The sequence below is a fragment of the Rana temporaria genome, chromosome 2 (assembly GCF_905171775.1).
Source record: "Rana temporaria chromosome 2, aRanTem1.1, whole genome shotgun sequence".
NCBI lineage: Eukaryota > Metazoa > Chordata > Amphibia > Anura > Ranidae > Rana > Rana temporaria.
In genome coordinates this window covers 401865817-401887539 of record NC_053490.1, presented here as the reverse complement: position 1 = coordinate 401887539, position 21723 = coordinate 401865817, and the positions used below count along the sequence as shown (strand labels likewise).

The 21723-nt window shown below is 44.5% G+C and overlaps 1 protein-coding gene across 1 annotated transcript in view; it reads left to right on the top strand.

Moving 5' to 3' along the window:
• Positions 1–21723, top strand: part of OTC (ornithine transcarbamylase) — an 89869-nt gene that overhangs the window by 24202 nt on the left and 43944 nt on the right. The window contains exon 3 of the mRNA XM_040338119.1: positions 7005–7086. Within this exon, the coding sequence (XP_040194053.1) occupies positions 7005–7086 (82 nt within the window). The remainder of the gene's footprint in view (positions 1–7004; positions 7087–21723) is intronic.

The window sequence follows — 21723 nt, the reverse complement described above, 5'->3', positions numbered from 1 at the left end:
ACCAACTCCAGCTTACTCGGGAGGCATTGGAGAACGTGGAGGGACAGCCCTGCCTGATTGGATGACAGGGAAGACAGGCAGCCCCCCTCCCCTGCACGGACCTGCAGTGCTTTCAGGCTTGTGTGACTAAGGTAGGGGAGGGGGAGGAAGGGGGAGTGATTCGATGCGATAGTGTAAAGGAGAGACCTGCCGCGCTGATTTGCAGATTCGGGGCTAGTAATATTAAAGTAAATGGCCGAGACTCGGGGCTTTTCGGGATCCCATTCGGGGCTCCAGCCCGCCAAGCCCCGCCCTCCCGACGCCCCTGCACTTAAGGACCAAGACATTTTTTGCGATACGTCACTGTGTCGCTTTAACTGACAATTGCACGATCATATGACATTGACCCCAAACAAAATTGTCCTTTTTTCCCCCACAAATAGAGCTTTCTTTTGGTGGTATTTGATCACCTCTGTGGTCTTCATTTTTTAAAAAAATAAATATTTATTTTTTTGCTATAATACATATAAAAAAAACGAAAAAAAACCCCGAATCTCTTTATCAGTTTAAGCCGATATATATTCTTCTACATATTTTTGGTAACAAATTTGCAATAAGCGTATATTGATTGCTTTGCGCAGAAGTTATAGCATCTGTAAAATAGGGGAAAGATTTATGTAATTTTTATTATTATTTTTTTTTTTACTAGTAATGGAGCGATCAGCAATTTTTAGCGGGTCTACAACATTGCAGCGGACAGATCGGACACTTTTGACACTTTTTTTGGACCGTTGACATTTATTCAGCAATCAGAGCTAAAAATAGCCACTGAATACTGTATAAATGTTACTGTAGGGAAGGGGTTAACACTAGGTGGCGATCAAGGTTTTTTTTTTAGTGTTTCTAACTGTATTGGGATGTGACTCACTGGGGGAGGAGACAAATGGTTGTTCCTGATTAGTAGGAACAGACGATCTGTTTCTCCTCTCCTGTCAGAACAGGGATGTGTGGGTTTACACCCACACATCCCCATTCTGGTTCTCATGCCCACGATCGTGGGGGGCCAGTGGTAATGGCAACCGCCGGCCACACACATCGGGTGCCGATGTACACCTATGGTGATTCGCAGGATCGCGCCGACCTGCCGCCGTATAACGGTGGCTGGTCGGCAAGTGGTAAATATAATTTTCATTACCTTGATATGGATCTTCCTCTGCCTAAAGTGTAGGGTTAGGATTGTCTACTGAGCCTTAGAAAATCATTAAATTTATTTTCCATCTAAACATGTCTTGTATGTCCAAGTTTTCCTGAAGTCAAAGAGAGAAGGTACGTTAGGCGCAAGCCTTTCTCCTTTGAACACTTTGCTACTTGGTCTAATTCTCCTGCTTCTCCAGGTTTCAGTTTTCACCTCTATGTCGGTGAACTGTTTTGTTCTTTTTCCCTTTTTAAAGGCCTATAGTTCTTATAGTTATAGGTACAGTCTCTCCCTCCCTCCATCCCTTCCTCCTGGGTTGATTGTGTCCTAGTGCGTGACACAGGTTCTGCCCTCTACTTTTCAGTTATTGAATTTTTCTATTGTTTCTGTGTCCATAAATAGACAATAAAGAATAAAGAAATTATAAAATTTTTGTACTTACCGTAAAATATTTTTCTCTGAGTCCATTGATGGAAAGAGGTTACATAGTTACATAGTTAGGTTGACACAAGTCCATCTAGTTCAACCATAAAGTAAATAAAATAAAATATATCGTACAATCCAATATACCCATTTCTATACCCACAGTTGATCCAGAGTAAGGCGAAAAACCCCACCAGAGCATGCTCAAATTTGCTACAGCAGGGAAAAAATATTCCTTCCTGATTCCACGAGAGGCAATCGCATTTTTCCTGGATCAACTTTACCTATAAATGTTAGTACCAAGTTATATTAAGCAAAAAGATGGAGGTCGGTGGGTGTGTTGTGCTAGATCTAATGCCACATCCAATGTAAATTACATAAAATAAATTAATTCCCCTAAGCGGACTTTAAAGACATTGATCTAGAAAAATGTATACACAATGTTATATTTAATAGTAGAAAATATTTTTCTAAACAGTAAAGTAAAAAACATAAATTAAAATGTATACAACTCTGTGTGAAAACACCAATCTTCAAGCACAGAAACAGATGTCGTCTTTCAACCAACACGTTTCAAAGTAAACTAGTTTTTCTTCAGGGGTGTAGTTTAGAAGACATAGATGTATATATGCATTGTTTGGTGTTCACAGAAAATCATTCCAAATGTTGTCTTTTAGTTAAAACCAATGTAGAAGACAGTGTGCCTCAATGTTGAGAATGTAGGTGGTAAAAATATTGTCTGTTGAGGAGTGATTCAAAAGGCCTATGTGTACAAAGTCTTGACATCCAGCATTCAAGTATTAGCTTCACTTTTAGAGGAACCCCTTCTGTAGTAATGTTGTGGGTGGAGTTAGTAGCTCTTTATAGGCAAGTTGTGGATGGGGCCCAGTGAGAGTAGGGTATGGGAGAAGGATAACTTGGGTGTGTCAAGATGTACACGTGAGTTGTAGCTGCTGTAAAGCAAGTGGTACAGAAGATGTGGGGACTAGCTGAAGTCACCTTGTCTATCCCTGGCCTTATTCTGCAGGTTCTGTAGCTTGGTGTGTTTGGCTTTGGGGTCTGTGCAAGAGTCCTCAAATGTGTGTTGGAGCAGATAACATTAGGGAGTGTGCCTGGCTGGGCAGGACTAGAGAGTGGACATTGTGAGAGTAGTAGTATGCTGATGGAAGGACCATGTCTCCTCTAATGGTGTACGATGGCCTTGATTTCAAGGACTATCATACTATTGAGGGAAGATGGATTAAATTGTGTAATTGTGCTCTGCTATGATAAGACTGCTGCATGATAATGTGATTGCTGTTAATATTCTGCACTAAAGGTCAGCCAGCATGTCAATGTTTTTATTAAAGAAGAAATTATTGCAGTAAAGTGGTGAAAATGTATCTGTGAGTGGACATTCCTTTATTTCTATGTGGGCCTGTGGTTGGGGATGTTGTGAGCAGGTCTATGGCCAGGAGACGTGTCCAAAATGATGGACCCAAGGCAGGTATGTGGTGGTTCTTTCCAAGAAGAAGAGGGGTGGGACCTATGACAGCTTAGAATATAAATAATCAGGTGGGTTGAGTTAAGGAAGGATAGATTGGCCCAAGAAGTGAGCTGGTACAGGTTCTGGTTGAAATGGGCTATCAAACCTTTGGGGAAAAATGTCCTCCAATTGGAAGCTAGAGTTATCTGAGCAAAATGGTTTAGAAGTAACCTCTATAAGAGAGACTAAGTGAGCTCCTGAGTCACCCAGAAAGATGGAAAATATTTACTTTGTTGGATGAGCCTGGTTTAACCTCCGTGATGGAGAATTTTTTATTCAATGGAAAGACTGTAATGTTTAATATCTTCTGGAGTAAAGCTTAAAGTTTCTTTCAAGCAAACATAACTAGACCCTGTTCTGTGCTGAGGGTGAGGAGGGCAATCAGCAATAAAGTGGTCTCTGTCTGTAAATGAGGGGCGGTGTGCCTGGTGTCTGTCCTGTTCATGGAAGACCTATAAGTAGGTGCTATATCTTCCACTCATAGGCTCTGCCTGGATAACTTATTGATAGTGTCCCTATGATGTGACTGTAGGTGGAACCTAAAGAAGGAAGCCTGTGGACTTTGTAGCCTGTCTTGTTGGAAGGAGCTCCTCCACAACTTGGTGTCACAAGTTAATTTTCTGAGCACTTGCAACACTCAGAGAACCCCTGAGCAGTGTTGCCAACTGACAGTATTTTTACTGGCAGCCAATAAAAAACAGGCAATTTTATCCTGCCAGTAAATGCCAGTAAAAGAAAAGGCTGCCAGTAAAAAATATTGCTGTGACGCTTGGCTTGGTCCGAAGTCGGCTGGGACCATCTGAGTGCTTGCTACCATGTGATCGGGCAGCTCTGGCGGAGGCTGTGCCTGAGAATGTCGTGTGATGTCATGGTGCAATGGAGCCAAGCAAAGCCGCCAGAGCCTCATGTGCGGGTCTGCGGTATGGGAGCAAGGCAGACTGGGACCAGGGCCATCAGTGCTGTTTAGACTGAAGTGGACTGAAGGGACGGACCACTTGGCTTGGAGAGAGACTGTCACTGTTACTTAGGAGGGTGTAGTGATATAAATGTTCAATAGTGGAGTCTGGTTAGATAATGAATATCTTAGATGTTAGTATGATGACTATAAATTTGTTGTTCCGCAGCAACACACAGGCTCTCCAGAGAACGCATTTTAATTAACTTCCAATAACGAACAAAGTCCAAATTCCACAGATGATACAAAATCCAACAGAGTAATTCAAAGTCTCATCTAAGACCTGTGCCATATTTCTCAGAGAATACATAGAGAATATATATTCTGATCACTTCCAGACCAACATATATTCATACAGAGAATACATAGGGAGTATATTATCTGAGTGACAAGGCTCACCTCCAAGTTTATATCCTCTATCCACTGAATAGCTGAGCAATTTGATTGGCCATCTTTGATCTACATCCTGTCTTTCAGAGTGGCAGGTAATGACCCCAACCGGAGTCACTAATTAGTATTAGGGAGCTAATTAGTATACATCCTTGCATACCAATAAGCTCCCTCTAATAAGTAATTAGATTACATTTGGCCTGAGTAATGGTTTGATGTGTAAAACAGATTCATCCTGTCTCTTTGCCTATTGACAATCGACAAGTGTCTTTTGATGTGTAACATGTAATTACAGGTTTGAAATCTGGCCTGGTCAATTTTGGACTTATATGTATACAGTTGTATTCAAAATTATTCAACCCCCACTGAAATTGATTGCTTTGCCCAGTTTGACATTGATTTTGATCATTCAGTCATCCTGCTTACAATTAAATCAAAGAGGCACGTGTAGGTCACACAAATATAACATAACATTTATAATAAAATAACCACAAATGTATTTTCTGTGCTCACATCATTATCAGTTTTATTCAACCCCCAATTGACATTCAATCTTAGTACTTAGTACAACATCCTTTTACAGTTATAACAGCTTTTAAACTTGAAGCATAGCTTGACACAAGTGTCTTGCAGCGATCTACGGTTATCTTCACCCATTCGTCATGGGCAAAAGCCTCCAGTTCAGTCACATTCTTAGGCTTGCACACTGCAACTGCTTTCTTTAAGTCCCACCAGAGGTTCTCAGTCGGAATTTAAGTCTGGTGACTGCGATGGCCACTCCAAAATGTTCCAGCCTTTAATCTGCAACCATGCTCTAGTGGACTTGGAGGTATGCTTGGGATCATTGTCCTGTTGAAAGGTCCAACGTCTCCCAAGCCTCAGGTTTGTGACGGACAGCATCACATTGTTATCCACTATCTCCTGGTACTGAAGAGAATTCATGGTACCTTGCACACGCTGAAGCTTCCCTGTACCTGCAGAAGCAAAACAGCCCCAAAGCATGATTGACCCCCCGCCATGCTTCACAATAGGCAAGGTGTTCTTTTCATCATAGGCCTTGTTCTTCCTCTTCCAAACATAGCGTTGATCCATGGGCCCAAACACTTCTAATTTTGTTTCATCAGTCCACAGAACACAATCCCAAAACTTCTGTGGTTTGTCCACATGATTTTTGCATACTGCAGTCGACTCTTCTTATTCTTTGGAGACAGCAAGGGGGTGCGCCTGGGAGTTCTGGCATGGAGGCCTTCATTACGCAGTGTGCGCCGTATTGTCTGAGCAGAAACTTCAGTACCCACATCTGACAAATCTTTTCTCAGTTCCTTAGCAGTCACAAGGGGACTTTTCTCCACTCTCTGCTTCAGGTAGCGCACAGCAGTCGAAGTCAGCATCTTCTTTCTGCCACGACCAGGTAGCGTTTCAACAGTACTCTTTGCCTTGAATTTGCGAATGATGCTTCCTATGGTGTCTCTTGGTATGTTTAACATCTTTGCAATCTTCTTATAGCCATTGCCCTTCCTGTGAAGAGTAATCACCTCTTCTATTGTCTTCCCCGACCATTCTCTTGACTTCACCATGTTTGTAACCACACCAGTAAATGTCTAGAAGGAGCTGAGTATCACAGTCATTTTAAAGCTGCCTGATTGGTGCTTATTAGGCTTTATTGCTGCTCCCTGACATCCACAGGTGTTTTCAATACCTGATTGAAAACACTTCAATGAACCTCTGTTCTTCAGAGTGTAAATGAAGAATTCACAAAATAAACATTTACTACTGTATTACAAAACCATTTGATGTCATTTTAGTTGCATATGGTTCTTTAAGAAGTCCTTGTAGGTTTTCATTCTGAATACAATTACAAATGTACACTAAATTCCCTAAAACCCTTTACAGCATTGGGGGGTTGAATAATTTTGAACACAACTGTATATATATATATATATATATATATATATAACATCCCACATAAATCGGCCAACATATTACAACAGAGGGGACATGTCATGTCGGTGAGGTGTCATCATCATCATCTGTGCTGCTACACACTGATGTCAATGTCACTGTGAGAGTAAATTTTATGTGTGTGTGCTACCTATTCTAATTTCTTGCTCTCCTGAGGCCATTCCCTGAGCTACTCCACCTTAAATCACATTGCTAATTGCATATTGTATTTGTTTGTAGCCTAAATACACTAATTTGCACTTAAAACTGTAATTTTGGAACTTTTGGAACTGCCAGTAAAATCTTGTCAGTGCCAGTAAGTTTTGGGTGTTGTGTCAGTAACTTTCAATCTGGTAGGTTGGCAACACTGCCCCTGAGGTAAATAGAAATGTGACCTTGACAAGTAAATAATATGTTATGCAAGCAGCAGATTTTTCCCCATGTGTCCGTGGACTTAATAAACAATAAAGAATATGTATTTACAAGTAATAAGCTTATTATTGTATATTTATACTCTAGGTATACTATATATTTGCAACATGTCATCTTTTCTAACTCCAGGACAGCTAAACTGCCGATGTACCTTTTATTTCCAGTATCTGCCGCTGCTACAAGGAAAATCTCTTGCTATGATATTTGAAAAGAGAAGTACCAGAACTAGACTTTCTACAGAAACTGGTAAGAGTTGTTACTTTATTTATAACGCAGATGTCTCAATTGTCTTTAGCCAGTGGCTTAAAGCATTTGTATTTTTTACAGCAACATATGCCATTGCTCAGTATAGCCTCCTAGCATGTGCGTAATAGCTGTATTTTAGAACATCTGTATTATTCAGGCAATATGCCAACCTTATGTTATTTAATTATATATTATATTGTGAATTTTTGGTCAGTATTGTGGATGTGCAGTCTTGGGGGTACTGAATTCAATGCAGTTTGCAATCTGTCCCCGTTTTCCCAAACCCTGTGTCTTTGTGCGTTTCCTGTTACGATCCAAAAAGATGCATGTTATTTAGCTTCCAATTGAATTATGTATGAGCTTTACTGCAGATGTGATGCACTCCACTATTCCACACATCAAACCTAAATGACATGTAAACGTTATTATGTGGATTTATTTTATTACAAATGTTGCACACATAATATAGTGTAATATTCAGAGATCATAAAATATTTCCATAACTTCTATCCTTTGATTTCTGGGATTGATCCATTCTGATATAATCTTTCTTCGGATTATCTATCTCAAATGCTATCTTTACTACTGTAGAACCCTCCTAGTTAGGTTACCAGGTAAACTTCGTTTTTTGGGCTACTTCTGTAATCAAGGGAGCAGAGATTATTTGGTTTGGTCTGTTCAGGGTTTCACAGGCTGGGGGTTTGATTGCTTCCCCCTGCCTCTAGAAAAAGCTTCCAGAGCTTAGATTGGGAGAATTAAAAAAACAAGCCTGAATATTGATCAGGGCCTAGCCAATCCCTGGTAAGGTGCGCCCAAGTGGTGGCTGGGCAGTTGATAAATAGTCTGAAGCCCTGGAGAGCTTGTCTTTTTCCCAGGAACTCGAGTTCCCAACTTCAGGGAGAACTATTGCCCCTGGGGCAGCTAGACTGGGTTGCTTTTTTACAAGATTTCAGGAGCTACAATGCTGGGACCTAGAAGTAGCCTGGGTCTGACTGCAAGCATTCTTTAACCACTTCAGTGGTTCAATTGGCTGCTCAATGACCAGAGCATTTTTTGCGATTCGGCACTGCGTCGCTTTAACTGACAATTGCGTTAACGTTAACTGACAACGTGCAACGTTGTACCCAAACAAAATTGACATCCTTCTATTGGGTTTATACGGTTTTATCGTCGGAATGTCCGTGTGCACGTGGCATAAGACAAATGTTTTTGTGGGGGATTTGCTGCAGATTACAGTGCTAATACATGCTATATGCATTGAGGTGGGCTGCAGAATTAGTGCATTGTTGTTTTTGGTATTAAATTGCAGTTCCACCCTGAATTCTTTTTTTACCAAAAATGTAAAAACAAAATGTTTTTTTTTTTTATATATACTTACCAGAAATAGCGGTTACTATGCGGAAGTCCGTAATCTGCCTCTTCCTCGTCTGCGGTGGGTCTTCTTCCTTTGCCCTAGTCGCGGTGTCTTCTGGTGAATAGGGCTCGCTGCCTTCTGGGAGAAGTGTGCATCCCAGAGAGCAGTCGGCCCATTCACAAAGAGCCGTGCGGCTCGCGCATGCGCAGTAGGAAACTGTTTCCCTTACTGAGGATGACGGCGTCGGGAGCTGCTGGGATCGAGGGATCGGCCTCGGGGGCTGACATTGCGGGTGAGTAGGACAGGTAAGTGTCCTTATTAAAAGTCAACAGCTACAGTGTTTGTAGCTGCTGACTTAAAAAAAATGCTGGTGGAACCCCCCTTTAAGTTTTTAAGTGCCTTTTAAAATGAATGGCAAGACAACAGAAGACACTGCACTGAGGTACTGTATGTGCATAGCCTTGCATTGTGGTAATGCATAGATGTGAATTGACCTGTCATGAAGGCATTCAAAGGTCAGACAAAGAATCTGATTTAATCAACCTCTTCCACCTGTAACTCCCTGTCACTCAGACACCTACAATTCTAGGCCTGACAAGTGGTTATATCAAGTAATTAAAATAGCTTTTCCAATTTTTGTTACTTCCCTTTCCTGTAGGCACCCAGAGTGGCAGACAGAACCAAAAATAACTTAATCTAAGTTACTGAGCCTACCTCCAACTTAAAAGACACAAAGGGAAAGTCCTCTGGTAATTGATATGGTTTAGATTAAGGGGCAGATCCTCGTACCTTTGCGCCGGGCGCAGCGTATCTAAGATACGCTACGCCGCCGTAACTTATCTTTTTTTTTCTAATCCTGAAAGAATTTGCGCCGTAAGTTACGGCGGAGTAGTGTATCTCTGGCGGCGTAAGGGCGCGGAATTCAAATGGATGTAATGGGGGCGTGTTTTATGTAAATACGTTGTGACCCGACGTAAACAACGTTTTTTTTTTTAACTGTGCATGCGCCGTCCGTGGGGGTATCCCAGTGCGCATGCTCGAAATAAAACGGAACCAGCCAATGCTTACGAAAATCGACGGGAACGCCACCTACCGGCCGCTGAAAAATTGCAGCTTAGATCCGACGGCGTACTAAGACGTACGCCTGTCGGATCTAGCCGTCTAGCCGAGATGCCGTCGTATCTTGTTTTGCGGATACCAAAACAAAGATACGACGCGCAAAATTTTAAATTACGCAGCGTATCAAGAGATACGCCGGCGTAATTTCTTTGAGGATCTGCCCCTAAATGCCTAGGAAAATTAGACTTTGAACAACATCTTCATGCAGCCAGATCTGTTGGCATAAATGCCTGTTTCTCTCTGCTGACCAAGATCTGTCTACACCTCTCTTTGCACTTCATCTGAATATTCAGTGGGGAAACCCAGCCTGTCTCACATAGTTTCTGCTAGCTGGACTTGGACTGTGTAAGCCAATTTTTAGCTTTCAGCGCTGTTGCACTTTGAATGACAATTGCGCGGTCATGCAACACTGTACCCAAATGAAATCTGTATGTTTGTTTCCCCCCACAAATAGAGCTGTAGTTTGATGGCATTTGATCACCCCTGCGGTTTTTATTTTTTGCGCTATAAACAAAAGAAGAGCGACAATTAAAAAAAAAAATGTCCTCAGTTTAGACCGTATTCTTCTACATATTTTTGGTAAACAAAATTGCAATAAGCGTTTATTGATTGGTTTGCACAAAACGTAACAGCATTTCCAAAATGGGGGATAGATTTATGGCATTTTTATTTATATTTTTTTTTTTACTAGTAATGGCGGTGATCTGCGATTTTTATTGTGACCGTGACATTGCGTGGAAATATCGGACACTTTTGACACATTTTTGGGACCATTCACATTTATACATCGATTAGTGCTATAAAACTGCCCTTATTACTGTGTAAATGTGACTGGCAGGGAAGGGGTTAACACTAGGGGACGCTGAAAGGGTTAATATGTTCCCTGGGAGTGATTCTTAGGCCAGGTACACACGGACAAACATGTATGGTGAAAGCGGTCCGTCGGACCGTTTTCACCATACATGTCTGCCAGAGGGCTTCTGTACGATGGTTGTACACACCATCGTACAGAAGTCCGCGCGTAAACAATACGCGGGGCGTGTCCGCGGTGTCGCCGCGTCGATGACGCGGTGTCGCCGCGACAATGACGCGGCGACGTGGGCGGCCCGCCTTTAAAATGCTTCCACGCATGCGTCGAAGTCATTCGACGCATGCGAGGGACGGCGGGCGCCTGGACATGTACGGTAGGTCTGTACTGACGACCGTACATGTCCGAGCGGGCTGAATTCCAGCGGGCTGTTTTAAAACAAGTCCAGGAATATTTGTCTGCTGGGAAAAGGCCCGGCGGGCAAATGTTTGCTGGAATTCGGCCCGCTCGCGCCCACACACGACCAAACATGTCTGCTGAAACTGGCCTGCGGGCCAGTTTCAGCAGACATGTTTGCTCGTGAGTATGGGGCCTTACTGTAGGGGGACCCACAAGGGGAGGCAAACATCGCGGCTGTCGGGCACGCGCACCGGGTCACGAGCCGTGTTGCGGGCGCACGCGCCCCAAATTGCCGGGAAGAAAAGATGTCATATGACGTTCACCCAGAGGGAGGGAGGGTTCCTTCCGGCGTCATTTTATAATGGCCCGGTAAGGAAGGGGTTAACTATGGCTACCTTTAGGCTTGGGGTTACTGGGCCAGATTCACAAAGAGATCCGACGGTCGGATCTATGCGACTGATTCATAAGAATCAGTTCCGCATAGATCTCCCTTAGATCCGACTGGTGTAAGTGACTTACACCAGTCGGATCTTAGGCTGCAATCTACCGCCGGCCGCTAGGTGTCGTCGCTGTTTTTTACGCGTCGGATATGCAAATGAGGAGAACCGCCGATTCAAGACCGAACGCCCGCCCGTCGCTTTTTTTACGTCGTTTGCGTTCGGCTTTTTCCGGCGGATAGTTACCCCTGCTATATGAGGGGTAGCTAATGTTAAGTATGGCCGTCGTTCCCGCACCGAGTTTCAGATTTTTACGTAGTTTGCGTAAGTCGGTCTGGAATACGGATGGCCGCAATTGACGTTGCCGCCGAAAACAATGACGTCCTAGCGACGTCATTTGGAGCATGCGCACTGGGTAATTTCACCGGCGGCGCATGCGCAGTTAAATCGGCGCGGGAACGCGCCTGATTTAAATTGTACACTCCCCCTAGCCGTGGAATTTGAATTCCGCCGGGGCAGTTACAATCCGACGGTGCAATTTTCGAGGTAAGTGCTTTGTGAATACTGCACTGGCCTCGCTAAATTGCACCGGCGGATCGTAAATCACATAGATTACGAGGATCTAAAGATCCGCTAATCTATGTGAATGTAGCCCACTGTTTCTTGGCAACAGAACAAACCCTTGATGTGGATTTTTTTGAAAATTGATGGACATTTGCAAGGCTTTTGTCCTCAACATAAGAGAGGTGTAAACTATAACTGCCATTTTGCTAAAGACCACATTATCTAACTTGAAGACTGTCACGTCCTTTTTATCTTTTCATGGACACCTGCTATACAGTTGAGATAGATGACCTTCATTTTATGTTCTTGTAATGTCATTATCTGGTCATATGTTAGTACATATCTACTGGTTAATCAGAACATATGCCTAATCTGGCCTTCAGCTGGTCATGTTAGTCTATATCTACCGGTCAATCATGACAGTTGTTATAGAACGGGTAAAATAGGTATTGAACACATCACCATTTTTCTAAGCAAATATATTTCTAAAGGTGTTATTAACATGACATTTTCACCACATGTCAGTAACAACCCATGCAATACATACATACATACATACAATAAAGCCAAAACAAATTTCAGTTCAGAAATTAAGTTATGTGTAATAAAATGGAATGGCACAGGGAAAAAGTATTGAACACATGAAGAAAGGTGCAAAAAGAAATGAAAAGCCAAGAAACCAGCTAAAATATCTAAGTAATTAGAAAGCAATCCTGCCCCTTTTCAGTGCAAATTAAGATCAGCTGGTTCAGTCTCAACTGATGGCCTATAAAAAGGTGTCTCATTACCAAGGTGTCACACAAGAAACATCTTATGATGGGTAAAAGCAAAGTGCTTTCTCAAGACCTTTGCAACGTTATTGTTGGAAAACATACTGATGGCATTGGTTACAGATGGATTTCTAAACTTCTGAATGTTCCAGTGAGCACTGTTGGGGCCATAATCCAGAAGTGGAAAGAACATAATTTTACCATAAACCGTCCACGACCATGTACTCCTCACAAGATTGTTGCCAAAGAAGTGAATAAGAAGAGTTGTCCAAGAGCCAGGGACCACTTGTGGTGAGCTTCAGAAACACCTGAAATTAGCAGGTACAATTGTTTCAAATAAAACAATAAGTAATGCAGTCAATCACCATGGCCTGTATACATGTGCACCACGCAAGACTCCATTGCTGAAGAAAAAACATGTTGAAGCTCTTTTAAAGTTTGCTGCACAACATTTAGACAAGTCTGTGAAATACTGGGAGAATATAGTCTGGTCAAATGAGACCTAAATTAAACTCTTTGGATGCCATATTACATACCATGCTTGGAGGTCAAATGGCACTGCATATCACCCCAAAAACACCCTACCAACAGTAAAGTTTGGAAATGGGAACATCATGGTGTGGGGCTGTTTTTCAGCATATGGCAAACTTCATATCATTGAAGGGAATGGAAAAATGTACCAAGACATTCTTGATAAAAAAAGTTGCTGCCATCTACCAGGATGATGAAGATGAAAAAAGGGTGGACATTTCAGCAAGACAATAATCCCAAACACAAAGCCAAGGAAACTCTCAATTGGTTTCAAAGAAAGAAGAAAAAGCTGCTAGAACTGCCCAGCCAATCACCTGACTTGAATCCAATAGAAAATCTATGGAAAGAACTAAAGTTCATAGAAGAGGCCGACAGAACCTTCAAAAACGGAAGACTGTTTGTGTGGGAAAATGGCCAAAATCACACCTGAACAATCCATGCGACTAGTTTCTCCATACAGGAGGCATCTTGAAGCTGTCATTACCAACAAAGAATTTTGTACGAAATATTATTTATTGTATTAAATACATTTCAGTTAGTGTGTTCAATACTTTTCCCCTGTGTTATTCCATTTTATTACACATAACATAATTTCTGAACTAATTTGTTTTGGTTTCTTTGTATGTATGGAGTGCATGGGTTGTTACCGACATGTGGTGAAAATTTCATGTCAATTGCACCTTTAAGCCCCGTACACACGATCGGATCTTTGTCCATCAGAGTAAAAGAGAACGGCCCGGATACACGAAGAAGTTACGTTGGCGCATCTATTGATACACCGCGTAACTTCTAGGATGCTCCGGCGTATCTTTTTTCTGTATTCAGAAAACAAGATACCTTGGAATTTGGCTAAGATCTGACTGGCGTAAGCCTCTTACGCTGTCGTATCTTAGTTGCATATTTACGCTGGCCGCTAGGTGGCGCTTACGTAGATTTACGTGAGGAATATGCAAATTAGGTACGCGATACGCTACGCCTGCCTAAAAATACGCCGCGTTACGTGAATCTGGCCCAACATGTTCTCTATCTAAACTCCGATGGAATTCATTGGAATTTCCAATGGAATTACTCCGATGGGGCATACACACGGTTGGAATTTCCGATGGAAAAAGTCTATTTGACTTTTTCCATCGGAAATTCCGATCGTGTGTACGGGGCTTAAGAAATATATTTACTGAGAAAAATGGTGACGTTTTCAATACTTTTTTTACCCACTGTATGTGGTATTCAGCTGGAAGGCAAAAGGGGCTTTGAACTTAACGAAAAAAAATATGTTAAGTATGTACATCTCATAGGCACTGAAACATGTTACATAATATAAGTTCATGTCTTTGGGATGTAATCAGTACAAATAAACAGTGTACAGCTGCCATAGAATTTCAGAACGATAGTCTGCATTTATCGTTCTCCCACATGTGGTAAATAAACCTTCGCTTTGCATAACAAGAAGTCTTTGGGCCAGATTCAGGTAAAAATACGTTACGCTGCGGCGGCGTAACGTATCCCATTTACGTTGCACCGCCGCAGGTTTACAGCGTAAGTGACTGATTCACAAAGCTCTTACCTGTAAACTTGCGGCGGTGTAACGTAAATCCGCTCGGCGCAAGCCCGCCTAATTCAAATGGGGCGGGCACCATTTAAATTAGGCGCGTACCCGCGCCGAACGTACTGTGCATGCTCCGTCCGTCAAATTACCTGACGTGCATTGCAAGGACGTCATTGGTTTCGACGTTAACGTAAATGGCGTCCAGCGACATTCACGGACGACTTACGCAAACGACGTGAAATTTTAAATTTTGACGCGAGAACGACGGCCATACTTAACATGGGTTACACCACCAAGAGGGCATGCTTAGTTTTACGCGACGCATCTCTACGGAAACAACGTCAATTTAGATCGACGGGCAAAGCGGACGTTCATGAATCGGCGTAACTAGTCATTTGCAAATTCTACGCCGACCGCAATGGAATCGCCACCTAGCGGCCGGCCTAGAATTGCATCCTAAGATCCGACGGTGTAAGTCAATTACACCTGTCGGATCTTAGGGCTATCTATGCGTAACTGATTCTATGAATCAGCCGCATAGATACGACGGGCGGATCACAGAGATACGACGGCGTATCAGGAGATACGCCGTCGTATCTCTTTTGTGACTCTGGTCCTTTGTTCTTTTACAAAGTGGTGAGTCCAGCCCCGACATCCTGTATAATTGAAAGGAGCTTTTCCAGCCTCAAGTTTCATTTGAAGCAAATGCACCCCTAATGGCCGAAACAAAACTTTGCCTTAACTCCGATGGATTTTGCTAAAAAATCCCAGTTTTCAATAAAAGCAAAAACTGACAAGGGAGAGGGGAGAAGAGTGCGTACATTTATTAACTTATCAAATTGTTGCGGCCAAAGCTGGCCATACACTGACCAAAATGTGTCTGGTTCAGCAGGGCCTGTCTGAATTGTGATTAGTACATAGCACACTCAGCTTGACAGAAGTTTATTGTTTGATTGACTTTGGTTGAAGGGACATGCTGGAAAATCTTTCTCAATCTGTAGCTGTTCGGTGAGGGGTGGAGGAGGGGGCATTTCTCTATCCACCAGTGTTGCCAACCTACCAGACTTAAATTTACTGACTCAACACTCGAAATTTACTGACACAGTTTTTTCACAAAAACACAGACAGTCTCCTGCGCTTGGGAGCTTGATCACTTAGTGAACAACCAGAGTCTTCCATTGGAATAGGGAATGACCAGGGACCTTGCTTGAGACTAAAATTTAAATGGAAAAGAAGGGCGCACCAACCTAGTGCATTACCAATGGCTAGGTCAGCCCTCAAAATTTAACTCGCCTGCTCGCATTTTGCGAGTAAATTTTGAGGGCTGGCGAGGAGCAGGGGGGAGTGAGCAGTGGCGGAACTACCACCATAGCGACCCACGCGGGCGCTATGGGGCCCGCAGCCGAGTGAGGATCAGGGGGGCCCGGCAGGAACGTTGTTCCCGTTAGCAGCTGTGGCTGCTTACACACACACACTGCTCCAGGCACGCTCTGCCAATGAGAGCACACTTCCGAAGGATCTCCTAGAGACTTCAAAGCTCTGACACAGCCGAAGGGAGACCGGGGATGCAGAAGATTTCATTTCCTGCCTCTGTGCCGTGCCGATTTCTGAAGATGAGGTCAGGTAGGTGGAGAAGCATGGCTTTCTATGTGGAGGAAGGAGGGGGTGAGAATTCCTGCCTGGAGCAGTTTATTTTAGTGGGGAGGTTAAGGAAAGGGGGTGGGTTTGCTTTTGGAGAAGGACCCCCCTCCCCCCTGTAAGTTTCTTGTAGAGAAGTTTACAGGGGGTGGTTGGCAGGGATTTGGTTCTGGGTGGGAAGTTTGTTAAATGAAGGGAGATATTATTTAGCATTAGATATGAGGGAGATATTTTTGCCTTGAGGTGTGATCAGAGACAGGGGGGTTAATATTGTGGGGATATATGAGGGAGGGTGGTGTTTTTCAGTGGGGAGTTTTGCTTGTGGGGGTTCTTAAGCAGTAGAGGGGGGGATTTTTTCCTTTAGTTCACACTGATGTGGCTCTGCAAGGTGTATTTTGTGTGGGCATGGCAGCCCATTTATACTGTGTGGGCTGCTGTGCCTCCTTAAATACAAAGAAAAGGTCAAAAGGACCCTCCACCATTTCTGGAGTCGCAGCCCGCACAGGAATCGCAAATGCAGAGCAGTTCCCACATCGCATGTCTCCTGTCGGCAGTTTACACTGCCCCATATGAACTGCTGGGAGTGCCAATTAAAACTTAATGGCACCCCCAAATCAGTTCGCATATCGCAGTGCGATCTGCAAATTCGGACAGGAATTGAATCACATGGGTGTGAACACCCAGGGCTCAAGTCCTGCGGGAACGCATGGGAACAACGTTCCTTTACTTTTTCCACAGCAGGAATGCCGTTCTCATTGTCAAGGTGCACCGACCTCCCCTACCTTGGTCCTCCTATTCCTCCTCCTCCAGCGGCCGCTGTTACAAAGTCCCAGCTCTAGTGATGGGTGAACACTGATTCATTGGCAAATTGAATCAATGTGATGTAAATTATAGGAGCCGGGACTTTGTTACAGCGGCCACTGGAGGAGGAGGAGCTGGACTGAGGGAGGGGAGGACGGGATGGCGCTGGGATATTCAAATCCCAGATTCAGACACATGCCAGGCTTCATTGCTAGACACAGATCAGGCTGCATTGCTGCACACTGATTAGGCTGCATTTGATGGACACTGGCAAGGCTGCATTTCATGGGCGCTGATCAGGTTGCATTTCATGGGCACTGATCGGGCTGCATTTGATGGACACTGGTAAGGTTGCATTTGATGGGCACTGGCAAGGCTGTATTGATGGGCACTGATCAAGCTGCATTTGATGAGCACTGGCAAGGCTGCATTGATGGGCACTGATCAAGCTGCATTTGATGGGCACTGGTAAGGCGATAAGGCTGCATTACTGGGCACTGATCAGGCTGCATTTGATGGGCACTGATCACGCTGAATTGTATGGGCACTGGTAAGGCTGCAATAATGAGCACTGATCATGCTGCATTTGATGGGCACTGGCAAGGCTGCATTGATGGGCACTAATCAGGCTGCATTTGATGGGCACTGAGGAGTGAGTGGCCCAGGGCAGGCAGCCTGAGGAGAGGGGCCACAAGCCGGCATACTCAGCAATCCCAAACTTACTCTTCTGCACAGATTAACACATGTGTGCATACGCATTGGGGCAGCAGGGGTCCCACACATTGGAGCCTGAATAGAAATATAGTGCAGAAGGAGTCCCAGTTGTTGCAACTTGTTTTAGAAATTCCCTGCGAGGGAACCATTATCACACAGTGTGGTGTGTTTTATTGTTAGTATAGCATACAGATTAAATTATTTTGTTGTTACATCTGTGCTATATTTATTTGTTTAATGCATGTGAATGTTAGATGTGTCCTCAACTCATAAACTGGCGCTTCACAATAAATATTGCAGTTTATTCATTAAAAAAGTAGTACATAAAACATACATATGCTGTGTGTATGTATATATATAGTAATCTCATGTTGTGAAGGGACATTTCTAAACACGTGCCACTACTATAGACACCCAGCAGGTACCATATTTAAAGGATTTTTTTTTTTTTCACTTTAAGCATCATTAAAATCGCTGCTCAAGAAAAAACTACAGTTTTTAAAACGTTTTTTTCCATTGATACATGTTCCCTGGGGCAAGACCCGGGTTCTCAAAGACGTTTTCCAACAATAACTTGAATATTGGGCTTTAAAATGAGCACTTTTTTGAATTCGAACGTTCGAGCACGTTCGCTGCATGGGGCACAGGTCACGGTGCATGGGGCACAGGTCACGCTGCATGGGGCACAGGTCACGGTGCATGGGGCACAGGTCACGCTGCATGGGGCACAGGTCACGCTGCATTGACACTAGGGCGGCTCTGGGGGGCCCCATACAACATTTTGCTATGGGGCCCTGTGATTTCTATTTACGCCCTTGGGAGTGAGCAAGGAGAGCAGAGCCGCTGCGGCGTTCAAACCGCTGGGAACATTACAGCTTTCAATTCAAAAGCTGTGTTCCCCGCTGCACGCGTCATATACAGCCCCTCCCCCTTATCCGGGCACTTTGATAGACATATCACCCATCCCAGGATTGGATGGGTGATCTGTCTATCAAAGTTTCCCGGACAAGAGGGGATGGGCTGTATATGACGCGTGCAGCGGGTTTGAACCATTCGGCGGCGGCTCCTTTCCTACCCAGCACAGGTAGGATGCGGGGGACGACTCTGGCTGCAATATGTGGGGGGGGACTCTGGCTGCAATATGTGTGGGGGGGGACTCTGGCTGCAATATGTGTGGGGGGGGGACTCTGGCTGCAATATGTGTGGGGGGGGGGACTCTGGCTGCAATATGTGTGGGGGGGGACTCTGGCTGCAATATGTGTGGGGGGGGACTCTGGCTGAAATATGTGTGGGGGGGGACTCTGGCTGCAATATGTGTGGGGGGGGACTCTGGCTGCAATATGTGTGGGGGGGGACTCTGGCTGCAATATGTGTGGGGGGGGACTCTGGCTGCAATATGTGTGGGGGGGGACTCTGGCTGCAATATGTGTGGGGGGGGGACTCTGGCTGCAATATGTGTGGGGGGGGACTCTGGCTGCAATATGTGTGGGGGGGACTCTGGCTGCAATATGTGGGGGGGGACTCTGGCTGCAATATGTGGGGGGGGGGACTCTGGCTATAATTGTGGGGGGACTCTGGCTGGAAAATGGGGACATTTTGCTGCATTGGTAGACATGGGCAGGCTGCATTTTTGGGCACGGATAAAGTTGTTGTTAATATTTATTTTTATAACTTAATTCTACATAAAACATTTAAGTGTAATTTCATGAGATTTATGAGGGCGTGTCTAGGGGCGGGATTAGGGGGAGGGACATGGTAGGGGTTGGGCGGGGCAACTGGTGGCGAGTATGCCTTGAGGCCTGGCTAGTAGCTCAGGAAATTTTGAGCCCTGGGCTAGGTTTAATTAAAATATTTAAAAGATCATGAATACTCACAAAACAAGTAAAAAACAAGCATAAACATCACTCCATCAAAGGGATAGATGCCTCTGGAAGATCTCGTACTGGAACCAAACAGCCGGAGAGTCCAGACGGCATAGATTACAGCTACGGCTTACGCATTGCGAGGGCGACCCTCTTCCTCAGAGCAAAAAGGTAATAGTAATAATACTATTACTTTTTGGCTCTGAGGAAGAGGGTCCGCCCTCGCAACGCGTAAGCCGTAGCTGTAATCTATGTCGTCTGGACTCTCCGGCTGTTTGGTTCCAGTAGGAGACCTTCCGGAGGCATCTATCCCTTTGATGGAGTGATGTTTATGCTTGTTTTGTGAGTATTCATGATCTTTTATACAATTTTAATTAAACCTAGCCATTGGTAATGCACTAGGTCGTGCACCCTTCTTTTCCTTTTACATTACAACCAAGTTTTTACTGGCGTTTCCAAAAGTTAAAACATTTTAATTTTTAAGTGCAAATTATAGTATTTACGCTACAAACAAGTACAATATACAATTAGAAATGTTATTTAAGGTAGCTATTGAGGCAAAAAACATATTTCTTATTTTATTTTCGATATAGTATGTAAGTAGCTCAGGGACAGGACTCAGAAGGACAAGAAATTAGAATAGGTGGCACACACGTGAAACTGACTCTCATGCCGGGTACACACGAGCGGATTTATCCACGGAAACGGTCCTCCGGACCGTATCCGCGGATAAATCCTCTGGCGGATTTTCATCTCCTGGTTGTACTAACCAGGAGATCAAAATCCCCGCGAAATTCCGTCCGCGGTGACGTGTCGCGCCGTCGCCGCGATGATGACGCGGCGACGTGCGTGACGCTGTCATATAAGGATATCCACGCATGCGTCGAATAATTACGACGCATGCGAGGGATGGGTTCAGACGAATCGATCCGGTGAGTCTGTACAGACCACCGGATCGATCCGCTGGAGCCGATTCCAGCGGATAGATGTCTTAGCATGCTAAGAAATTTTTATCCGCTGGAAATCGGTCGGCCCGAAATATATCCGCGGATAAATATCCGCTGGATCGTACACACCAGCGGATCTATCCGCTGAAACCGATCCGCGGATCAATTTCAGCGGATCGATCCTCTCGTGTGTACGGGGCCTCACAGTGACACTGACAGCAGTGTGCAGCAGATGATGATGACATCTCATTGAGACAAAGCGACCAGTGACCAGTCACAGTGACCAGGGCCGATCCTCGGGTCACAGGCGCCTGGGTGCAGAAATATTTCTGGTGCCCCCAAATTGGCGTGGTCATTTTACTAACTCCTCCCCTTTACAAATGTTTATATAGCAATGACTCAACCACAGAGATGCTCCCCCACAAAGTCTTCATTACCCTGGGATCCTTACATGATCTGTTATCAATAAACAAAATACAGGAAGAGAAGCAGAGTACTTTATTGGGACCTGGAGGGGGGCCTCTCTGATGGACACAGAGAGGGCTTCTGTTAGAGAGTCTGTTAGAAAGAGTCCCCAGACATACTACAGACATGATACAGGAGATAGTCAGAGACTGCAGAGATAGTACAGGGGACGGTCTGAGACTGCAGACATGATACAGGAGATGATCAGAGACTGCAGGCACAGTACAGGAGATGATCAGAGACTGCAGACATAGTAAAGGAGATGGTCAGAGACTACAGACATAGTACAGGAGATGGTCAGAGACACATCAGTTCTGGACGGACACACACCTATGCTCAGAACACTAGTTCTAGATGGACACAAACAAGGAGAGAAGGAGGGAGGGGAGAACTCTGCTACTTCGGCACCCCCGCCTCCTCAGGCGCCTGGGTGCAAAGCACCCTGTGCACCCTGCCTAAGATCGGCCCTGACAGTGACAGTCTCTCTTCATGCCAGGTGATCCCTTCAGTCCACTCCAATCCAAACAGCACTGACAGTCCTGCTCCCGTCCCGCAGACCCGCACACTCGGCTCCACTCCCTTGCACCATGACATCACACAACATGCTCAGGCGGCACCTCTGCCAGGCTCCTCCCCTGTTGGCACCGCCTGAACACACTGTAGTAGGCACTCAGATGGTCTC